This window comes from Hyaena hyaena, unplaced genomic scaffold (assembly GCF_003009895.1).
Source record: "Hyaena hyaena isolate Hyena2069 unplaced genomic scaffold, ASM300989v1 scaffold_236, whole genome shotgun sequence".
NCBI classification, from domain to species: domain Eukaryota; kingdom Metazoa; phylum Chordata; class Mammalia; order Carnivora; family Hyaenidae; genus Hyaena; species Hyaena hyaena.
In genome coordinates, this window is record NW_024080868.1 from 1,671,501 (window position 1) to 1,691,152 (window position 19,652).

Sequence of the window (19,652 nt, forward strand, 5' to 3'; positions counted from 1 at the left end):
CAAATGGCAATCCTACTTCACTCTCCCTCTGCTCTCCAGTGAGGAGCTTTGAACTTCTGTTGCAGGGGTTCACTAAGCATCACACACAGCAGAGTGACCGACTGTCTCAAGTCATAGGTTCCTCCTTTCAATTGACCTAGACTTTGTCTAACGCCACAGATAGGTGGATGTTGGAAAAACCTGAAATAGAATCCGAATGTCTGTCTTCCTAGAGAAAAGACTCCTGAGCAAGTAAGGCCCTCCCTCTCTACCCATACCTTCAAAATGGACAACAATAAGTAAATAATCCTCTTTCTTCACCCTTCTTGTTCTATCTGCAATGGGAGAGCGGCGGAAATATCTAGGGGGAAAAAAGAGGGGAAAAATGAAGAGGGTAGAAAGGCATCACTTTGAGGGGTAAAACTGCGGGAGAAAGAAGTAGCCCGAAGCTTCAGGTGGTGGCAACCGGCCTCCAGAGCAATCAATTTATTACCATATGAAGATGCTGGGGACTTTATCACAGTGCTGACATGTGTACAAGCCCCAGGCACTAGACTCAGCATAAAATTCACCCTCAGAAAATGATAATAATCGGGAAACCACACATTTGAAATGTACGACTAAAAACGGAAGGCAATCATTCGAGGGCCACAACACAGCTGTGGACCTCTCTTCATGCCCAAGGTCAGGTTAATGCCACGCTGTGATCCACTGAACCAACTGGGTGAACGCATGGAAGGCAAGTGCATCCAAGGCCACTGGGTTATTTACACCAGATAGATGCCTTTTTCACTGTCCTTAGCATCCGCATGGCCTGTCATGAAAGACAGAGTGCAAACACAATTTACACAGGCTTTGCTACATGAATGTTAGTGCTTTGGGAATGCTCTAAGGTCTGGCCCCTGGGCTTCATAGTAAAGGGTCCAGGCTAGATCTGATTCATCTTGCTGTCTTCCTCCCAGGAATTATCCTCTTTCTTACCCATTCCTCTGATCCAAGGATGATTCAACTTTGAGTCAAAGGGAATGTGGTTGATAACCTCCAAGCAGCCTCTGCTTTTAACCAGGTTCCCACCTTCAGGTATTTACTCAAAAAAAAAGTAGTCAAATAATTAACTAAAACAGAGCAATCAAACTGATCAGTCCAGCAGTTCTTGGACTAAGTCAAACTTTCAAAGAGGATTTAACAGCAGTTCTAAAGAAATGAACCTGGGTCTTCCAGTGCAGAGAAGTAGGGATTGAGGTGAAAACTGCAAGGGAGGATATAAAGCAACGTTTAGAATAAAAATCTTTTCATTGAAATATACAAATAATGATAAGAACTTTCTATATGCTCATGGCAATTCTTCATTTCCTTTTGCAATGTAGATTCTTAGCAGAGCGTGAGGGAAATTGAATTACATCATCCCAGTTTTTTAAACTGAGAAAGTAAAATAGTTGTTTCCCTGACCTTCAGATTCTACTTCTAAAAGCTAAACTTAAGTGCTTTTTTTTAAACGTTTATTTTTATTTTTGAGAGAAAGAGAGAAAGCGTGAATGAGGAGGGGCAGATAGAGAGGGGAACAGAGTATCTGAAGTGGGCACAGTATCTGTGCTGACAGCAGGCACCCCGATGTGGGGCCTTGAACCCATGAACCATGAGATCATGACCTGAGCTGACTGAGCCACTCAGGTGCCCCTAAACTTAAGTTTTAAGAAACATACACCAAAAGAGGATACAGGTAAACCTTATTAAATTTTTTTAATCTTATGTCTTGGTTTCTCGTTTATGTCAATCTTCCTAAAGCTACTGTGATGATAAAATTTAAAGGACTAGTAAGAAAAGACAGTTCCAGCGGCACGTGGGTGGCTCAGTCAGTTAAGTGCTTGACTTTGGTTCAGGTCTTGATCCAATGGTTCATAGGTTCCAGCCACGTGTCCGGCTCTGTGGTGACAGCTCAAAGCCCGGAGCCTCCTTCAGATTCTGTGTCTCCCTCTCTTTCTCTCTCGCCCCTCCTCTGCTCTTTCTCCCTCTCTCTCAAAAACAGGTAAACAGCAAACAATTTTTTTTAAAAAGCTCCATTGATAACAAGCCCAGTTCATCAATGACATGCTAAAACCTGTATCACTTGCTAATTACTTTAGCAGTGTGCCTCAACTGTTATATTTAATATACTCTTCATCCTTAAAAATTTAACAAGTACCCATCCATTTGAGGAACTTCAAATGGAAAGAAAACTGTAAAATCTATTTTTACTAGCATAAAATGAGTCTAAGTGGAACTTCCCACCTCCCTTTGGTATATTTACTGATAACCACCTGACAGAGTGACAGTGATGCAATACGGTTAGGGAAGGGGGAGGGGAGTAGAATGTGCAGTTTCCTTTTTCTCGTGCCAACTTGTTTTCAATGCTGACACAACTCTAGAGGTGACTACTCAAAGAAAGCATAGACAACAGACGTGGTTATTATGGTGGTAAAGGGAACTTCACTGAGAAACTGACCAATCGCCATCAGTTATTTTTATAGATGCCTTCGGAATCCCCGATATTCATGAGGAAATAGCAACGAGAGAATAATGTTATATTAATATATCTATATGGTATCTTTAATGAACTTGAATTTATCTGTAATTAGTTGAAGTCTGGGATGCCCTGTTTCTCCTATTACTCATTTGTTCCTGTGCCATTTCACAGTAACAGGAGAACCAGATCAATTCTTAGGTTTATTCATGAAATCACATCTTAAGGAATGAATGAATAACTGCTCATCGCCTAAAAGAATCAGGTTATTTGCTTAATCTATGACGAGATGCAATGTTAAAATGCATGTATCCCGCACTTGGAAACAGATTTTTCTAGGAATTTAAAAGGCCCGCACAGTCCTACTTAATGGTTTAAAAAAATAAAAAGAGTGAAGCAGTTATAATTACACCACGGAGTTTTGCAATCGTGTTTGTTTGTTTGTTTTCGTTTTCGGTCCTGAGTTTAGGAGCCAGGGCACAAAGAAGTTGAATAATGAGTTTACCAAAAAACTACTGCCACCACAAAGTAAGTTAAACTGTAATTTAAAGAAAAAAGGTAGAGCGACTAGGCCGATCCGAGGATAAATCACGGAGGTAATGTTTGGAGAACTCCTTCACTCGAATAACTTTCAAATCCCCGTCGCACCCTCCATCAGCCAGCCGACCAAAGGATTCGTGATCAAAGTGTCCAAAGTGAATAATACAGGGCCGAGGCACCGAGCTCAGACTACCGTTCTTACTGGGAGGGGTAGTATCCGGGAGGAGGAGAAAGATCTCGGCGGTGACACAGCCCTCCCACCCTAACTCTCCCACGAGGTACCTGCGGGTCCCCTCCCTCCACGGCCGCATGGCTCCTCCACCAGCGCAGAGAGGCTGCGGTCTCTTTTTTTTTTTTTTTTTGCCTGGGGATGCCCAAAGGGGCACAGCCCCTGGGCACTGCCAACCAACTACTTTCATGGATGGACTGTAGCTCCTTTCAGAGGGCAGATTCTTCGTCGTTTCCCAGCCCAAGCCTGGCACCCGCCGGCCCATCCACCCGCCCCGTCCGGTGCGCGCTCCCGACTCCGAGCCCGCGGCCGCGCGCGCACACACCCGTGCCTCTCCCCCTACCTCCCCCGGGGCCACGCGCGCGCGCGCACACACACCTCGGCAGCTCCAAGGTGGAGTTGTAAAGCAGTTGACCTCCCTGCCCAGCACCCAGATGTTGCGATCCACGTGCAGAAGGTGCGAGAAACAGCCTACTCGGAGCGGGAGGCAATGGGGGAGAAGGGATGCTGGTTTCAGAGTTAGCCCCCTTTGAGGGGCTAAGAGGGTTCCCGGAGAGCACCAAGGCTTCCCAGGGTCCCCGCCGACAGCGGCACTCGGCACACTAGCCTGAAGCGCGCCGCCAGGTCCTGGCGACCTCAGCCCCGCCGAGGCGGGGAGCACCGCGGCGAGCGGGTCCAGGCCTGGGGCGAGGGCCGGCGCAGCTCGGAGCCCCGCCCCCTTCCCCTGCCCGGCGCGCCTCCCGTCGACGCGGGGGCCTGATGTACGCCCCGCCCCCTTCCGTCCGGCCAATGGGCGCCCGGGCCGCGCGCCGTGTGTCCCCGCCTCGGCCGCGGAAACTTGGAGCCGGAGAAAAGTTTGTACAGAGGCTGGAAGGACGCGAGCGAGCGGAGCTCGAAACCCTGCAGCCAAGAGGAAGAAGATGAAAGGTCCCAGGTCAGAGCCTCAGGCCGAGCGGACCTCAAGCCGCCCCCAGGGCGCCGGAAGCAGCCTCAGTGGCAGCCGCCAGCCCCGATAGCAGCCGGGGCTGCCCTGGGCTTCGCAGGGGGGGCGACCTGATTCCGGGAGTGAGGCTCAGTGCCACCTGCGCGCTCGGCCCCCGCCTCCGACTGCTGTCCGCCCGGCGACGGGACCTGCGGGCTGCCAAAAGTTGGGTCCCGTCTTCGAAGGAACGAGGGAAGAAAGAAGACGAAGAGGAAAGAAAGGAAAGAATCCAAGATCAGACTTCATTGACCCATCCCACCACCCTCCTGGTTCTGCGAGTTTTTGAAAGCTGCCCGTTCTGACCCCAGTTCCGGAAAATTGGCAGCCACGGAGACCCGGCTCTGAGAAGGCAAAGACTCGGCAGGCTCCACGCTGAGCGGGGCGGCACTTAGGGCAGGTTGGAGGCTTATCCCGGACGGCTGAGTGTTGACCCTGGGGGCCTACGCGGCTGCCGCCTCCGCGACGACCACAGGTGAGTTGAGGGTTGGACGGCGCTCCTCGAGCGGGAGCCCGGGGCGCGGGGCGGGGGAGGGGGGGCGAGCGCGCTCTCCAAATTGCCTTCCGTAACTTGTTTTCAGTGAGGATTTTATTGACTCAGAATCTGTCGGGAATAAGAGCTAACCACTCACTTTTCCCTTGAGATTGGCCTTGTTCATCTTGGCAGTGGAGTGAGTTGGGCCGGAGGGGGCAGGGAGGAAGAGAGAATGGCAGTCTCAACTAACAAATATTAATGACAGCAGAGTGGGGCTGCGGGCGGGAGGTATCCTGAGCCTGGGGACCCGGTAGCCCAAGTTGGGGAGTGGCTACTCTCCACGATGCAGGCAGGATCCAGTCGTTGGTCTTGTCTCATCAGTATATTGTTTCTTGGGCGCGGGTCTGACACCTTGCAAGCGGTCATTTCATCCCACCGCGCCTTTGTCTCTCTCTCCTACCATCCCCAGACCCAGCCTCGAAGTCCAAGGCTGTGTCCCGCGGGCCACCGCCATGTCCAGCCCTGGGGTCAATGCGTCCGCCTCCTCTACCCCCGACCGTCCAAACAGCCCGGTGACCATCCCGGCGGTGATGTTCATCTTCGGGGTGGTGGGCAACCTGGTGGCCATCGTGGTGCTGTGCAAGTCGCGCAAGGAGCAGAAGGAGACGACCTTTTATACGTTGGTTTGTGGGCTGGCCGTCACCGACCTGCTGGGCACGTTGCTGGTGAGCCCGGTGACCATCGCCACATACATGAAGGGCCAGTGGCCCGGAGGCGAAGCGCTCTGCGAGTACAGCACCTTCATCCTGCTCTTCTTCGGCCTGTCGGGCCTCAGCATCATCTGTGCCATGAGTATCGAGCGCTACCTGGCCATCAACCACGCCTACTTCTACAGCCACTATGTGGACAAGCGGCTGGCCGGCCTCACGCTCGTCGCCGTCTATGCGTCCAACGTGCTCTTCTGCGCGCTGCCCAACATGGGCCTGGGCAGCTCGCGGCTGCAGTACCCGGACACCTGGTGCTTCATCGACTGGACCACCAACGTGACGGCGCACGCCGCCTTCTCCTACATGTACGCGGGCTTCAGCTCCTTCCTCATTCTCGCCACGGTGCTCTGCAACGTGCTCGTGTGCGGCGCGCTGCTCCGCATGCACCGCCAGTTCATGCGCCGCACCTCGCTGGGCACCGAGCAGCACCACGCGGCCGGCCCCCTGGCCGTGCCCTGGGCCCCCTGCCGGGGCAGCCCGGCCGCCGCCTCCCCCGCCCTGCCGCGCCTCAGCGACTTTCGCCGCCGCCGGAGTTTCCGCCGCATAGCGGGCGCCGAGATCCAGATGGTCATCTTACTCATCGCCACCTCCCTGGTGGTGCTCATCTGCTCCATCCCTCTCGTGGTGAGTGACCGAGAGTGGGGCCCCGCCGGGCCCTCTCCTCGCACCGACTCCCTCCTCCGTCTGCCGCTTCCTCCTTCCCCTCCCCTGCCTCGGCACTGACCGTACCCTCCCGCTCGGGCCTGGGATCTTGACCCGCGGCTTCTCAGACCAGGCGCAACCTACTCTTGCGGCCGCATCCCTAGTGAGATGTAGTAGGTGATTTTCTCCTACGTCCCTGAGTTGCTTTCTCCGAAACCCTGGTGTGCTTTCTCTCCCGGGACAGCCCCTACCCCTTCCTGCCTGACATTGGCCTTGAGCCTTCCGGGAACACCTGCCACTCCTTCAGATGTGGAGGGGAAACCGCCGTAGTGTGACTTATACCGGTTCTCCGGCGTGAACCGCAGAAGCACGGCACTTCGAAACTTCGGGAGTGGTGATTTCTTTGTCTACACCATTACTTAGGGGCAGCGCGGGTTTGGCGCTTTGATTTTTGTACGAATTTGGCTTTCTGCTTTTGTTTTTGGTTTTCGTTTGGGGCTTTTTGCATGTTTGTTTTGGTAGATTATGCAGAAGTTGAGAGCTAGAGAGACTGGATGTCTTTTGGTGTAATCTAACACCATTGCTTTACACACAGCTTGACTTGCTTAAAATAATCTAGCAGAACCACACTGTCAGGTCAATTCCCTGCTCTTTACCATGCTGTGCCCTGGGAGAACATCTTGTCACACATGTGGGTCACCATTCCTTACAAGAGCATGGCCCAGAGTCAGGTTCCTTAATTCTTTCTTGGGACCAGGAAAGCCAGCTGATGGACATGGATCACTGAATTTGAATTCTCAACAACCATGAGAGGTACAATGTCATTCTAAAGACAGAAAGCTTTAGAGATGGTCATCTAATTATTGCCAAGCCCAAACCCTGCAGCTCGTGATGAACCTCAGACCCACCTGACTCCAAACCCTGTTCATATAATTCACATCACATCTCACTCCTAGAACATTTCTAATTTTGGCCTTCGTACAGTGTGTGCATTTGAGTTTTGGCACACTTCACTTTCAGGACACTGCCTTCTTTAAAATTGCCTTTGGATTAACTTTGTTATAAGCAGAAAGGTTGAAAACGTACCTGGTTCTCTACTTTGCCTGCCATTAAAACAGTGCACCAAAAATTGCTGAGCTCACTCGCATAATACTTTATCTAGAGTTTCTCCTGAACGCAACAGGTTCTGAGGTCTTTTGTCTCTCAAGACACTGCATTTCTGGAAATTCTAAACTACCAACTCAAAAAGAAATGACTTCTCTCTCTTATGCTGACTGGGAGCAAGAGAAAATAGATGCAAAGAGCTATTATTCTTTTCTCTTATTAATACTGTCCAGGGGTATTTAATATAAAAGAGATATTTATCTCTGATAAAAGTGAGTGTAAAGGGAAGGAACTTAGATATGGCTGAGAGCCAGCATACAGTAGCTTCTTGACAATTTGTATAAACAGAAATAAATATAATTGGCCAGAAGGGCCTTTAAACCATTCCAGGACCCAATATAATTTACCAAGTTAAGTCACACTTGAGCCACATAAATATATTTTACTGTCTGTAATGGCAACTCAATACAGTGAGATTTGGAAGAAACAGATCTGCTCCAGCTGGGGCTCCCTGCACTGGCTTCTGCCTTATGTTTTACAGAACAATAAATGACAAAAGCGAGTGGTTGTTATGTACAGAACATCCACTTTAAGGAACTGAGGAATTAGACCTAGAAGTTTAGCAGCATGCCCATACTTTTAAAACGGAAAGGTTGATGACGAGTTGTTTTCTTGCAGCATGTAGAGAGGCATTGAAAACCTTCATTCATTTCATGGGCTGAAGTGGTGGGTCCGACCCCTGTGGGACAGGGCCATTTATCACAAAGTGTTTGAAGTGATTTAAGAAGCCAGAGGCAAGAGATTATAGGAGCTATATTTTGTAATGTGCAAAAGAGCCGCATTTTAACCAAAAACTGCTATCCACTCTAATATATAAAGTCAGTAACATGCAGTAGTTACTAAATAATTTCACTCTGAAAATTGGAACTGGCTCAACCAAGAAGCAATCACACCTTGTAGTACTCACATGCCTTTGAGTAATAAAGACTCATACAAGTCATAGTAGCTTCAGCTTTTAGCCTTTAGTTCTGCTACTAACTTCTTAATTTCAGAACCAGTTTAATTGTAAATTAATGATAAGCAGTGAGGTCATTATACTACTCACCCACCCACAGCTTGGCTGTTACTGAAAGAGTTAAAGGGGGAATCTACCCATAACTGTAATCTTCCTTTGCTTACTTCTACAACTTTCATGTATTTTCATGTTCCTCATATTGAGATTGTAATTTAAGTTTAAAGTTCCTGAACTCTGACATTTAAAGCAATGAGACCTGTCTTCAGTTCCAAGGAAACTAATGAAGCACCTTTTTTTACTTCTATCAAATTGAGTTGGTTGCTACTTGAGGAAAATCAAACCCTTCAAAACACTTAAAATGCTTTGGAAAGACTAATAGAGGAAATACAGTTTAGAAAGCCTGACATAGTATATGAGGTTAAATAGTCACTTGAAAGGCAAATTTTGTCTTTTGGACACTAGGGAAGAAAAATCTGCAGTGGCTCTTAGAGGGCAGTTGATACTGAGTTTCATAGAAAAAGTAAATTTTAATTTGTTTTCCAAAACATACATCTCATAAATAGAGCTTGGAATGGAAATTGAGAAAGCTTGGGAAATTAATCGTGGATATAAGAAACTGTGCTAAACTTGAGAAACTTTCTAAAATGAGTCATAATCAACAGAGAAGGTGGAGTACATTTGACAAGAAACATTTACATGACAAGATTTGGTGGTTCTTGTCATTTTGTCTATTCTTCGATTTAAAACCAGTCTCCGTGGGGTTTTTTTAAACCCAGGAAAAGCTGAAGAAATGAAAGAGTCTACGCTTAAGATAAATAAAAGGGATTGAATTCTCAGAAATATGCAAGCAGGATAGGGTTCTAAGGTCCCAGTGTTAAATCCTATGGCTGTATCAACTTCTGGTGCCTGATTTTTGCAGTTACTAATGTTAAGATAACAGTTAAAATCAAATCTTTGCCTCAGGGCTAAACAGACTAAGATTTTTGGAAAGGCTTTGCCCCCACCCCCACCCCACCCCCGCCGTGCATAGGCAAGCCGAGGCATACTAATAGCTTGCTTGTTTCTTTTACTTTCTTTCTTCTTACTCTGAAGTAACAAGTATTCATCTCTGTTAGGGGTAGAATGGCCAATTTGATTGTCTTCTGCCTTGGACAGGTAAAACATAGATGGTTAGGAAAATACCTTTCAGTGAGTGTTTACTAATAAACCAGTTGTCGCGACAAAGCCTTCACCAGCATTGGATCAAGAAAGATTTATTATAGCAGAGGAAGCTGTAAATAGTTACACTTTTGTTTACTGTAGGCAAACTGAAGTAGACTCACAGATCAACTGATGGGATTTCAGAGGAGTACAAATCACATTTAAAGGTAGAAGCTAATGCCATAAATTTGAGTACCATTACAGCAGAACCTGAAAGATTTGATTCATTTTTCAAATAAATTTGGCTAAGTTAAAAATAGCAATTCCTGGGACACCTGGGTGGCTCAGTCTGTTAAGCATTGGACTCTTCATTTGGGCATGGGTCATGAACCCAGGGACATGGGATCAAGCCCTGACTTGGGGGCTCCGTGCTGAGCATGGACTCTCTCTCTGCCCCTCCGCTGCTTGAATGTTCTCTGTCTCTTAAAAAAATTAGCAGTTCCTGAAAGCAGTGTTTTAGTCATAACCATGGAATTGGTAGAACCTTGAAGACTTCAGAGTAGCACATACTCTTGAGTCTTGAAGAAAGCTCTAGGAAGAACGCAGAGCTGGCCAATGTTTTCACTCTGCTTCTCAGTTTCTCACCTACAGATGAGGAATTTATATCCTTCTGCAGCTTGCTGGCAGGCTATGGGGAGTCCCAGTCTAACAGACTGTCACCCTGCTGGGCTGACCTGTCAAGGCTTGGTTTTATGGAATGTCTACAAGCAGGATTTCCTCCCTCCACCCAGAGATGAAGTGATTCTTGTAATCTCCTATTAGAATATTGAAAGGTAGAGTTAAAAAAAAAAAAAAAAAAAAACTTCAGGAAATAAATGTTCATTGTAGAGACTGACCTGTAGAGATTAAATAATTTGCCCACAGTAAATGGTGACCCAGAGGGACAGAGAACTCTCTTATACCACCACACTCAAGAACTCTTTCCACTATCCTTTACTTAAAGATTTTTTTTTTTGTCATTAAAAAAAAAAGTGGTAAGAATTTCTAGTAACAGCTGTGTTGATTCTGGATTCTTCACAGGGCAGTTAGATAACCGAGCACACGCAGATAATTCCTTTTATGTTCTTGGAACAGAACACATACCACACACAGATCCGGCTACAGGACCGTGTCACTTATTGGAAAGCATTTGTACTTTATCAGTCAATTACTAAATCGGTTTCATCAAAATTTCGGCATTCTTTTTCAATTAGACATTCCCTGCCAACAGGTTTTTCTCACATAGGAAGCACATGTCTTTGGTGCCAAAGCTACCTCTGATCTGTGGTTTGGGAGTTATTCACATATTCCACAACAGCCGAACTTCCATGTATGGCCAGGCCAGCAGATATATCTGTGTTACGTACTAGGCATTGTACGAAGCACTTTCATAATTTGTACGTTAATTAGAAGGAGCAGAGCCAGGATTTGAAGAGAGGTGTGTTTCATTCCAAAGCTTGTACATGGACCTCTACAATACGCAGCCTCACTTATAGCCCTCCTGTCATCACATCTTCTTTGAAATTTATCATATCATCTCCCAGTTCTGTTCCAGTGCTCCCGAATCCTAATTCCCAGTCATCCTCAGGAAGCTCAGAATATTGTAACTTACACCAATATTAAAGATAAGCCATGTGCGCAAATCTGCTGCTCCTGAAAAACAGATTCACTTTTAAAATCGCAAGAGAGTGTATATGTTGTTTGTATGGAATGAACTTTTTAAGCTGCCTTTTCCCCCTGACACAGAGATTCTGTTTTAGCAGCAGCACATTCTTCCGACACTGAAAACTGCCTGAACATGTGTGTTTGCGAAGCACATAAGGACAAGAATTCCAGAAAAGTGCTTTCTCCGCCCACCCCGCATAACATTGAAGTACTGCTGTGGATATTCCCATCTTCACCTGGAGTTTCCCCTGCTTTGGGGAGAGCAGACCAAGTAGCCTTTGAAGTGAGGCAGAGATTGCTTAACTTTTTCAAACATTACAGAGTGCATTCATTTTGTCTTTTTCTCCATCCACCCCAATGTGAACATGCCACAGAGGAAACCTAGTTTGTTGTCTTCTTTTTTTTTTTTTTAAATAATTTGAGAATGTTTTTATCTGAATTTTTAATGTTGCTTTTCATTCTCCTCTTTACTGCTACCTGATGAGCTCCCCTTTGCTGAAATGACATTAAATAACCAGGTTCAGTGGCTTGTATTAATTGTAAGCTTGCCCCCCGCCCCCAACTCCATGGAACTCTAAAATAGGGCTTCCTTCATTCCCTCAGATGCTAGTGAAAATCACTTAAAGCTGTGGAGGAAGTGAGATACAGAGTGATATGATCTTTCCTTGCTTCTCATCACCTTGCATTATGAAAGCCCATTAATTTTTTTCCAACACTCTTATCTTTTTTGAAAGGTCATAAGAATTTTAAAATAAAATGCTAACTCCTAAATACATTCCCGTGAATAGAAACAAATTTCATTCCTTTTATATCCATTTCAACTGTTCAAAAATGTTCCTCCTTTCAGTTACTAACCGTATTTCCTTTGAGGTAATGGTGAGAGAGGCAACCAGCAACAAGAGATTTCAATGTTAAAAATCTCAAAAATGCCACGTTCAGACTTAACCAAGATTCTGTTCTGAAGGAAGGTCTTAGAGACAGATGGCTGAGCAAACCGCTTCTTAGGGAGAACCTGTGGACCATAACTTTCAAGTGGAGCAACACCGCCACCTAGAGGCTGTAAGTCTCCAGTCCTCACAGACCCTGCCAAGGTTTTTTCTAAACACTGCACAGGGAAGGCCCCAACACTATCAGATTTCAGTCCATCGTTTCTTTTACGCTTAGGAACATAGTATGTGATGTGAGTCAAATAGAGACCTCATGCTTTTTACCAGTGATTCCATTGTCAGGAAATAATTCTTAAGCAGACCCCCAGCCAGCCTGGTAGAGCAGAAAAAGCAACATGAAAGTCATCAGAAGACCTGGGGCCCAGACCAGAATGAGCCACCAGCAAGGTGGCTTGAAAAGTGCCTCAAAACCTTCAGGTCTCAGTAAGGCTTCACCTGAGAAAAGGCCGGTACACCTGCGGGTGTCTCTCAGTGCCCCAATACAGCGTATGGTAAGAAGAAACCAAAGTGCTATATGTATCACTAGTTTTTAGAAAATGGAAAATGAGTCATGCTTTGTCTGGATAATAGCATTTATCCAAGCACAGTTTCTTAAGGCATTTTAAGTCATCGTATACTTCTGTTTAGAACGTTTTTATTTAGCTGTCTGCCAGAGATCAAGGTATTAATTTCATGCCAGTTAGAGCCATTTGACCATTTTATTTTATTCTGTGAGATTTACAGGACCATAACCCTGATCCAAAACATTTAGGGCCAGATGAGTTTTAGAATTCAGAACTTCTTGGCTTTTAGAATTTTAGTAATATGTAATATTCCCATCAAAATTGGGACAATACCTCTGAAGCAAAACCCAGGAATACTTACACTAAGTAGAATAAATAAGCTATAAATAGGCTCACAGTCTAGTTCGGTTCAGGTTTTACTGCCGAAATAAGTTTAGGTCAGATTTTGCAGTCGAAGACAAAACAGAACAAAGGAATAACAACAAAGCAACAGCAATTGAAAAGCAATAATTTCTTAATAAGCGACTATAGACCTATAGCTGATCACAGTCTGAATTCCAGCTAAGGAAGAAATAGAAATACAATGACATCTCATTGGTCTAGGCTCATCTAGAAATAAGTTTCACATGAGTTGAGTTTTACAGATTAATTCATTTATTTCCTTAAATGTTTTACACTTATTTTATCCAAATTGTTATAAATCTTTCTAAAACATCCCTTCTTTCGTGGTGATTCATAGAGCATGAATATTAATTATCATACTGTATGGTAAAGTAGCAGTATCCTCCGGTCTTGTTAAAGTTAGAGATGTTTGCCCCTAAGTCAATGGCTCCAGCTCTGCTTTTGTGGGTTCTTTCTTCCTTTTATGGTTTTTGTGTATTCTCCTTGGCTGATGAGACCTGCCTCTTACGTCTCCCTATATTAAAATAATTACTAAAGGCAAGTAATAACTGTTAAATAATTACTAAAGATAAAGGTCACTTATCTTTTTTTTAAGTTTATGTATTTATTTTGAGAGAGAGGGAGCACGAGCAAGGAGAGGGACAGAGGGAGAGAATCCCAAGCAGGCTCCGTGCTGTCAGTGTGGAGCCCGATGCAGGGCTCACACTCATGAACCATGAGATCTTGACCTGAGCTAAAAACAAGTACTGACGCTTATCCGACTGAACCACTGAGGGTCCCCAAGACAGATCACTTTTAAAGCCTCTTTTTATGAGGTAAGATTTTTGTACAAAAGATCCTAGTGGGGGGGTGGGGGGAGGTCTGAGTGTCTCAGTCAGTTGAGCGTCCAATCTTGATTTCAGCTCAGGTCATGGTCTCACTGTTCTGAGACTGAGCCCCAAGTTAGGCTCTGCGCTGGGTATGGAGCCTGCTTAAATTCTCTCTCTTCTGCCTCTACCCCTGCCCCACTATCTCTCAGAAAAACAAAATCTCCTAGTGGAATTAGAAGTAAGATTTAGACAATAATAATAATTGTAATACTCCAAGAATAAATATAAGACTATACATTTTGCACGTGCTTTCTCCTCTGAGGAATAAAATATAGTCTTCCTTAAATTTGCATAAATTCATTCTCTCTTCATTGAATCATTTGAAGTTCCCAGAAGTCATTTCCAATGACTTTACACAGGGAATTACCTCTATTTGAAATGTTATGTCCTTCCTTCTAAATTTAGCAAACTCCCACTCACCCATCAAAACTCCCTGCAAGATTCCTCTTCTGCAGGAGGCATCCTCTAATGCCCTCCCCTCCGGATCCGGATTAGTTGTGCCCCCCATATGTACTCCTCCCATTTCATTTAATCACCCTGCAGTCAGAGTTAATCTTCCTTCCTGTCTACTGCACTGTAGATTACTCTCTGCCTTCAAGAAGTCTGTGGTATCCAGGGGCACCTGGGTGGCTCAGTCAGTTAAGCCTCCAACTTCAGCTCAGGTCATGATCTCACAGTTTGTGGGTTCGAGCCCTGCATCAGGATCTGTGCTGATAGCTCAGAGCCTGGAGCCTGCTTCCAATTCTGTGTCTCCATTCTCTCTCTCTCTCTCTCTCTCTCTCTTTCTCTCTGTCAAAAATAAAAACATTTAAAAAACATTGCGGTATTCAATGCAACATTTTGTGGCCAGACTCACCACAATGTCTAACACACAATAAGTACTTATAATTAAATGATGAAATGCATGAAAGAATGTAATTACAGGAAGAACAAAATTTTTGAACTGCCAAAAATAGGACCCCAAAATAGCAAACAGGTTGTTAGGGTCTCCTTCTGCTTACTTCATATTTATGCCTGCTGGTCGTATGGTGGGCTGTCATACATGCCTTTTGCCTCAAATAGCTCAAAGAGCAGTAGAATGAATTGTCTTCCCCACTGGTCTATGCAGAGTACGCTTTCAGCACTTGGCTCTTACTGGCTCTGATGCCCCATAGACACAAATGAGAGATTGATTCTGACTGGAGTTTCAGGATGGATTCACCAAGTGGCCGTCATTGAGCCAAATACAGTTCTCAAGCAGCAGGGGGCTACTGAATGTTTAGGGGTTGAGCAGCACAATCAGATCTGTTTTCTAGAAGTAATCCTCTGGTGGCAGTTTGAAGGCTGGTTTGGAGAGGAGAGAAACTAGAGGTGGGAAAGCCACTTTGGTGTCCAATGCAATAATCCAAGTGAAGAATGCAGTGAAAGGGGAAAGACTGGAAGAAGTTTTTGAAGGAAGATTTGGTAACACTAGATGATTCTTAGAACTGGTGAACAGACTCTACAGAGAAAATAGAAACTATTCAGTGGTCATTCTAGATGACAGGAGATCAAGATACTGGTTTAAAAGTTTCCAGTATAGGGGCGCGTGGGTGGCTCAGTCGGTTAAGCGTCCAGCATCGCCTCAAGTCATGATGGGTTCGAGCCCGGCATCAGGCTCTGTGCCGACAGCCAGCTAAGAGCCTGGAGCCTATTTCTGATTCTGTGTCTCCCTCTCTCTCTGACCGTTTGTCCCCTACTCATGCTGTCTGTCTGTCTCTCTCTCTCTCTCTCAGAAATAAATAAAAACATTTAAGAAATAAAAGATAAAAGATAAATAAATAAAACTTTCAGGTATATTCTTACCAGACTCTATAATAAAGGAATCTCTGGACTTTTCTGTGATGATTGGATGGTTAGTTGACTTACAAAATGAATTTCATTTAAATATATAAAAAAACAACTGGAATAAGGGAAATCAGTGGCTATCTGGGCCGGAGAAAGGATACTTCATTAGAATTACAAAAACTTAAGGCACTCATAGTAATGAAGTTAATAAAATGTTTCTCGAAGAAGCTTTATGCTCGTATCACCTGCACATACGTTGCATTTTTGTAAACCATCTTTGATCTAAGGAAGATATTCATAGGATAGTCACCAAAAAAAAAATTTTTTTTGTTTTATTTTTGAGAGAGCGAGCAGGGGAGGGGCAGAGAGAGAAGGAGACACAGAATCCGAAGCAGGCTCCAGGCTTCGAGCTGTCCGCACAGAGCCCAGCGCAGGGTTGGAACTCACGAACCCCGAGATCATGACCTGAGCGAAAGTCGGCGGCTTAACCAACTGACCCACACAGGCACCCCAGTCACAAAAATCTTAAAGTTACACTAACTCAAAACAAATGTAATTGCATAATCGCTGGTTTTTCTGAGTCTTACCCTGTAAGTTGCTCTTTCTTGGCCGTTATTAACTGAAAAGACGACAGCTAGCTAATGTTACTAGCTTAGACATTGCATGTAACTATTTTCCGAGTTGATTAATGCTAAAATCTAAACGTGGGCATCTCATTTATGCAGGTACGGGTGTTCATCAACCAGTTATATCAGCCACGTTTAGTGCAAGAAATCAGCAAAAACCCAGATTTGCAGGCCATCCGAATTGCTGCTGTGAACCCGATCCTGGACCCCTGGATCTATATCCTTCTGCGGAAGACCGTGCTCAGCAAAGCAATCGAGAAGATTAAATGCCTCTTCTGCCGCATCGGTGGGTCCCGCAGGGACCGTCAGGGACCGCACTGCTCAGACAGCAGAAGGACATCTTCCGCCATGTCTGCTCACTCTCGCTCGTTCCTCTCGCGAGAGCTGAAGGAGATCAGCAGCACATCTCAGACCCTCCTCTACATGCCGGACCTCAGTGACAACGGTCCCGGAGGCAGGAATCTGCTTCCAGGTGTACCCGGCATGGGCCAGGCCCAAACAGACACCACCTCTCTGAGGACTTTGCGAATATCAGAGACCTCGGACTCCTCCCACGGGCAGGATTCAGAGAGTGTTTTACTGGTGGACGAGGTTGGAGGGAGTAGCAGGCGTGGGCCCGCCCCAAAAGGGAGCTCTCTGCAAGTCACCTTTCCCAACGAAACGCTGAACTTCTCAGAAAAATGTATATAGTAGCTAAGGAAAGAAACACAGCACTATTTCTGGAAGCATATAAAATCCTGTGCAATAGACACAGAAATGAAGTGGTTAGCTGTGCTCAGAAGGGCTGTTCTCGTCCTTCAACTCACATTAAAGAACATCTGGGCTTTTTAGCACTTTTCAAACAATCAAGCTGATTCCTGCAGGACCCGATGTCTGAAGCACGTGGTTGTCACTTCACTAGGACACAGGATTTCTATCACCACTTGATGGCTGGCAAGATCTACCCTCAGTTTTTCTCCTTGATAGGAGGATGGCTAAGTTTTGCTATTTTCATAACACCCAGAGCTTTATACCCGGCTTACAGCAGAAGGCCAGGTACAGAAGGGCTCTATTCGAATAAACTATAAGGACTATCTTATGATTTAAGTGTTTCACTAAAGCATGAAATGTGAATTTTATTGTTGTAAATATGATTTAAGGTATTTAAAGTATTTTCTTCTCTGTGAGAAGGTTTTTTGTTAATACAAGGTATAATGAAATTATGGTAATTCCTCTCTTCCCAGTATAACCAGCTCAAGTTGCAGATGTTAGATTTTTTTTTCATAAACAGGTTCAAGCCAAGATGTTGAAAATACACAGTGAGACTCAGAGCTATAAAAAAAAGAAGTTTTTAAAAGAAAGGGTTTACAATTATGAAAGGAATGCTTTTTTTTGACATGAATATTAGCCCAAAATGTTAAAGTTCTTTCCAAGCTATGTATAAATACATAGTGAAAAATTTTAATGATGCTACGTGTATTTATCCAGAAAACTGTGATTTCAGGAGAGGCTAACCTGCTGGTAAATATTTTCTACTTTTGCCCCCATTGACACTTTTTAAAATAGAACATAAAATTTTAAGTCTCAATAAAGAACCCATAATTGAAGTGTATAATATAAAAGAAGTCCAAGCAACTTGTTTCCCTCTTAAAGTGTTCATAGTTTTACTTTCCTAAGGAATGATCTAGAATATCCTTTAAAATTTAAGAGGAAGGCAGATTGTACCATGAAGGCCTTTATTTTTAGATGTGGAAGGATCACACAGATTTTATCAACATAAGGGGTACAGAAGTTGGAGACATGAGGGTGCCTTTCTAGTGGTTTTGTTTATTACCCAGTGATGCTGTACACATTTGAAGGACCTTTCTCAAGGAAATACTAAGCATGTTTTGTTGCTTAAAGTGTTTTTGTGAATTGCTTGGTTATAATTAAATTCTGAGCCTGATAGTGATGTGGTTTTGAGAAGCAGTTGTACCAACTGAAATTATTTTGGAGATTATAATAAATAAATACACTCAGTCTGAGTTCCATATCAGCGGTTTTGGAAAACTTGTGTGATTATTGTTTGTTTGTTGGAGATCATCGTCTATATCCTTTTTTTTTTTTTTTTAACGTTTATTCTTTGAGAGAGAGAGAGCACCACCAGGGGATGGGCAGAGAGGGAGACACAGAATCAGAAGTAGGCTCCAGGCTCTGAGCTGACAGCTCAGAGCCCAACATGGGGCTTGAACCCACAAACTGCAAGATCATGACCCAAGCAGAAGTCCAATGCTCAACTGACTGAGCCATCCAGGCACCCCATCTATATCCTTTTAAATTGGAATAAATAGTTGCAACAGTACAAAGTCTTATAAGGTCACTATTCACAACTGGATTAGGGCCAATCCTTTTGACCTTGTTTCACCCGAATTATCTCTTTAAAGGCCCTACCTCCAAATACAATTACATGGTGGGGGGGTGGGGAGGAGAATGGGGCTTCACCACATGAATTTCAAGGAGATACAGTTCAGTCCATGACAGTATCTTCTGTTTGTTGAGTCTGGCTTATTAAAAGAACAACCAATGAAGAAAAATGTCAGCATTATTCATCATTCATTCTACATCTATTTATAAAACTTACCAGCTATGTTATATGAAGACAGTTTCTTGTGGGAAACCTGTTCCTGATCATTTAGAGCTTCAAACTTTCTATGCAAGAAAGTTCTGATTGTCTAACTGGCTGGTATTATTAAATTCTACCTGGTCCCAATGGGTCATAGCTGACAAATCATTTTAACTCCATCTCAATCTTTAAGACAATCTAGCCAACCAGATCAAGTGTATTAGGAAAGATTGTAAGATTCATACAGCTATTAAAGTGGCACTTTGACGAGAAGACATGGAATACAAAAGTCCTTTCCCAAAGTACAGCTACCCTCTTCATGAGTTTCTGGGGTCATACACACAAAGGTCCATGGGAAAACCAAGACATAGTAGTATTTTCTGTTAGCTATGCCTTTGGCCTTAAACCTTAAGGCAGAAAGAGCTGCATAACATGAAAGTCATCTTTCCTAAACTCCAGGCACCCCCTACTTTCCCAAAGTTTGCATTACACAACTTCACTTTTACAAAAGGTCTACATTTCACCAACCAAAATAATCTGAAGATTTTTGCTTTTAGCAAAGAAGCTGAAAAGCAAATATAGCATTCATTGTTGGCTTTGCATCGAGCCATTACAGAAGCAGCACAGCCCTGAGCAGCAACAGTGGCCCCGCCAAGCTCCTGCCCCAGGACCTACACTCAGCATCTCGGCATCAAGCTGCCAGAGCTTGATCTGTGTCTGTATCTATGCTTTATCTGGATTTATTTTGTGCATTTTTTGGCAAGATGTATCCTAAGGTATCAAGAAAGTCTAAGAGAGGTTATTTTTAGGGTTCGAGAAAGCTCAAATTTTTTTCCTGATAAAT

General features: G+C 44.5%; 1 protein-coding gene across 1 annotated transcript; it reads left to right on the plus strand.

Moving 5' to 3' along the window:
• Nucleotides 1–4,108: 4,108 nt before the first annotated feature.
• Nucleotides 4,109–18,241, plus strand: PTGER4 (prostaglandin E receptor 4). Its single transcript, XM_039244289.1, has 3 exons — nt 4,109–4,702; nt 5,172–6,093; nt 16,327–18,241. Exons 2-3 carry the CDS (start codon nt 5,215–5,217, stop codon nt 16,915–16,917), a joined length of 1,470 nt encoding a protein of 489 aa, XP_039100220.1. The 5' UTR covers nt 4,109–4,702; nt 5,172–5,214; the 3' UTR covers nt 16,918–18,241.
• Nucleotides 18,242–19,652: the final 1,411 nt, after the last annotated feature.

Coding starts and splice junctions, on each gene's coding strand:
- PTGER4 (XM_039244289.1), top strand. CDS start 5,215: ATGTCCAGCCCTGGGGTCAATGCGTCCGCCTCCTCTACCCCCGACCGT. Junction 6,094..16,326: donor TCTGCTCCATCCCTCTCGTG/GTGAGTGACCGA, acceptor TCATTTATGCAG/GTACGGGTGTTCATCAACCA.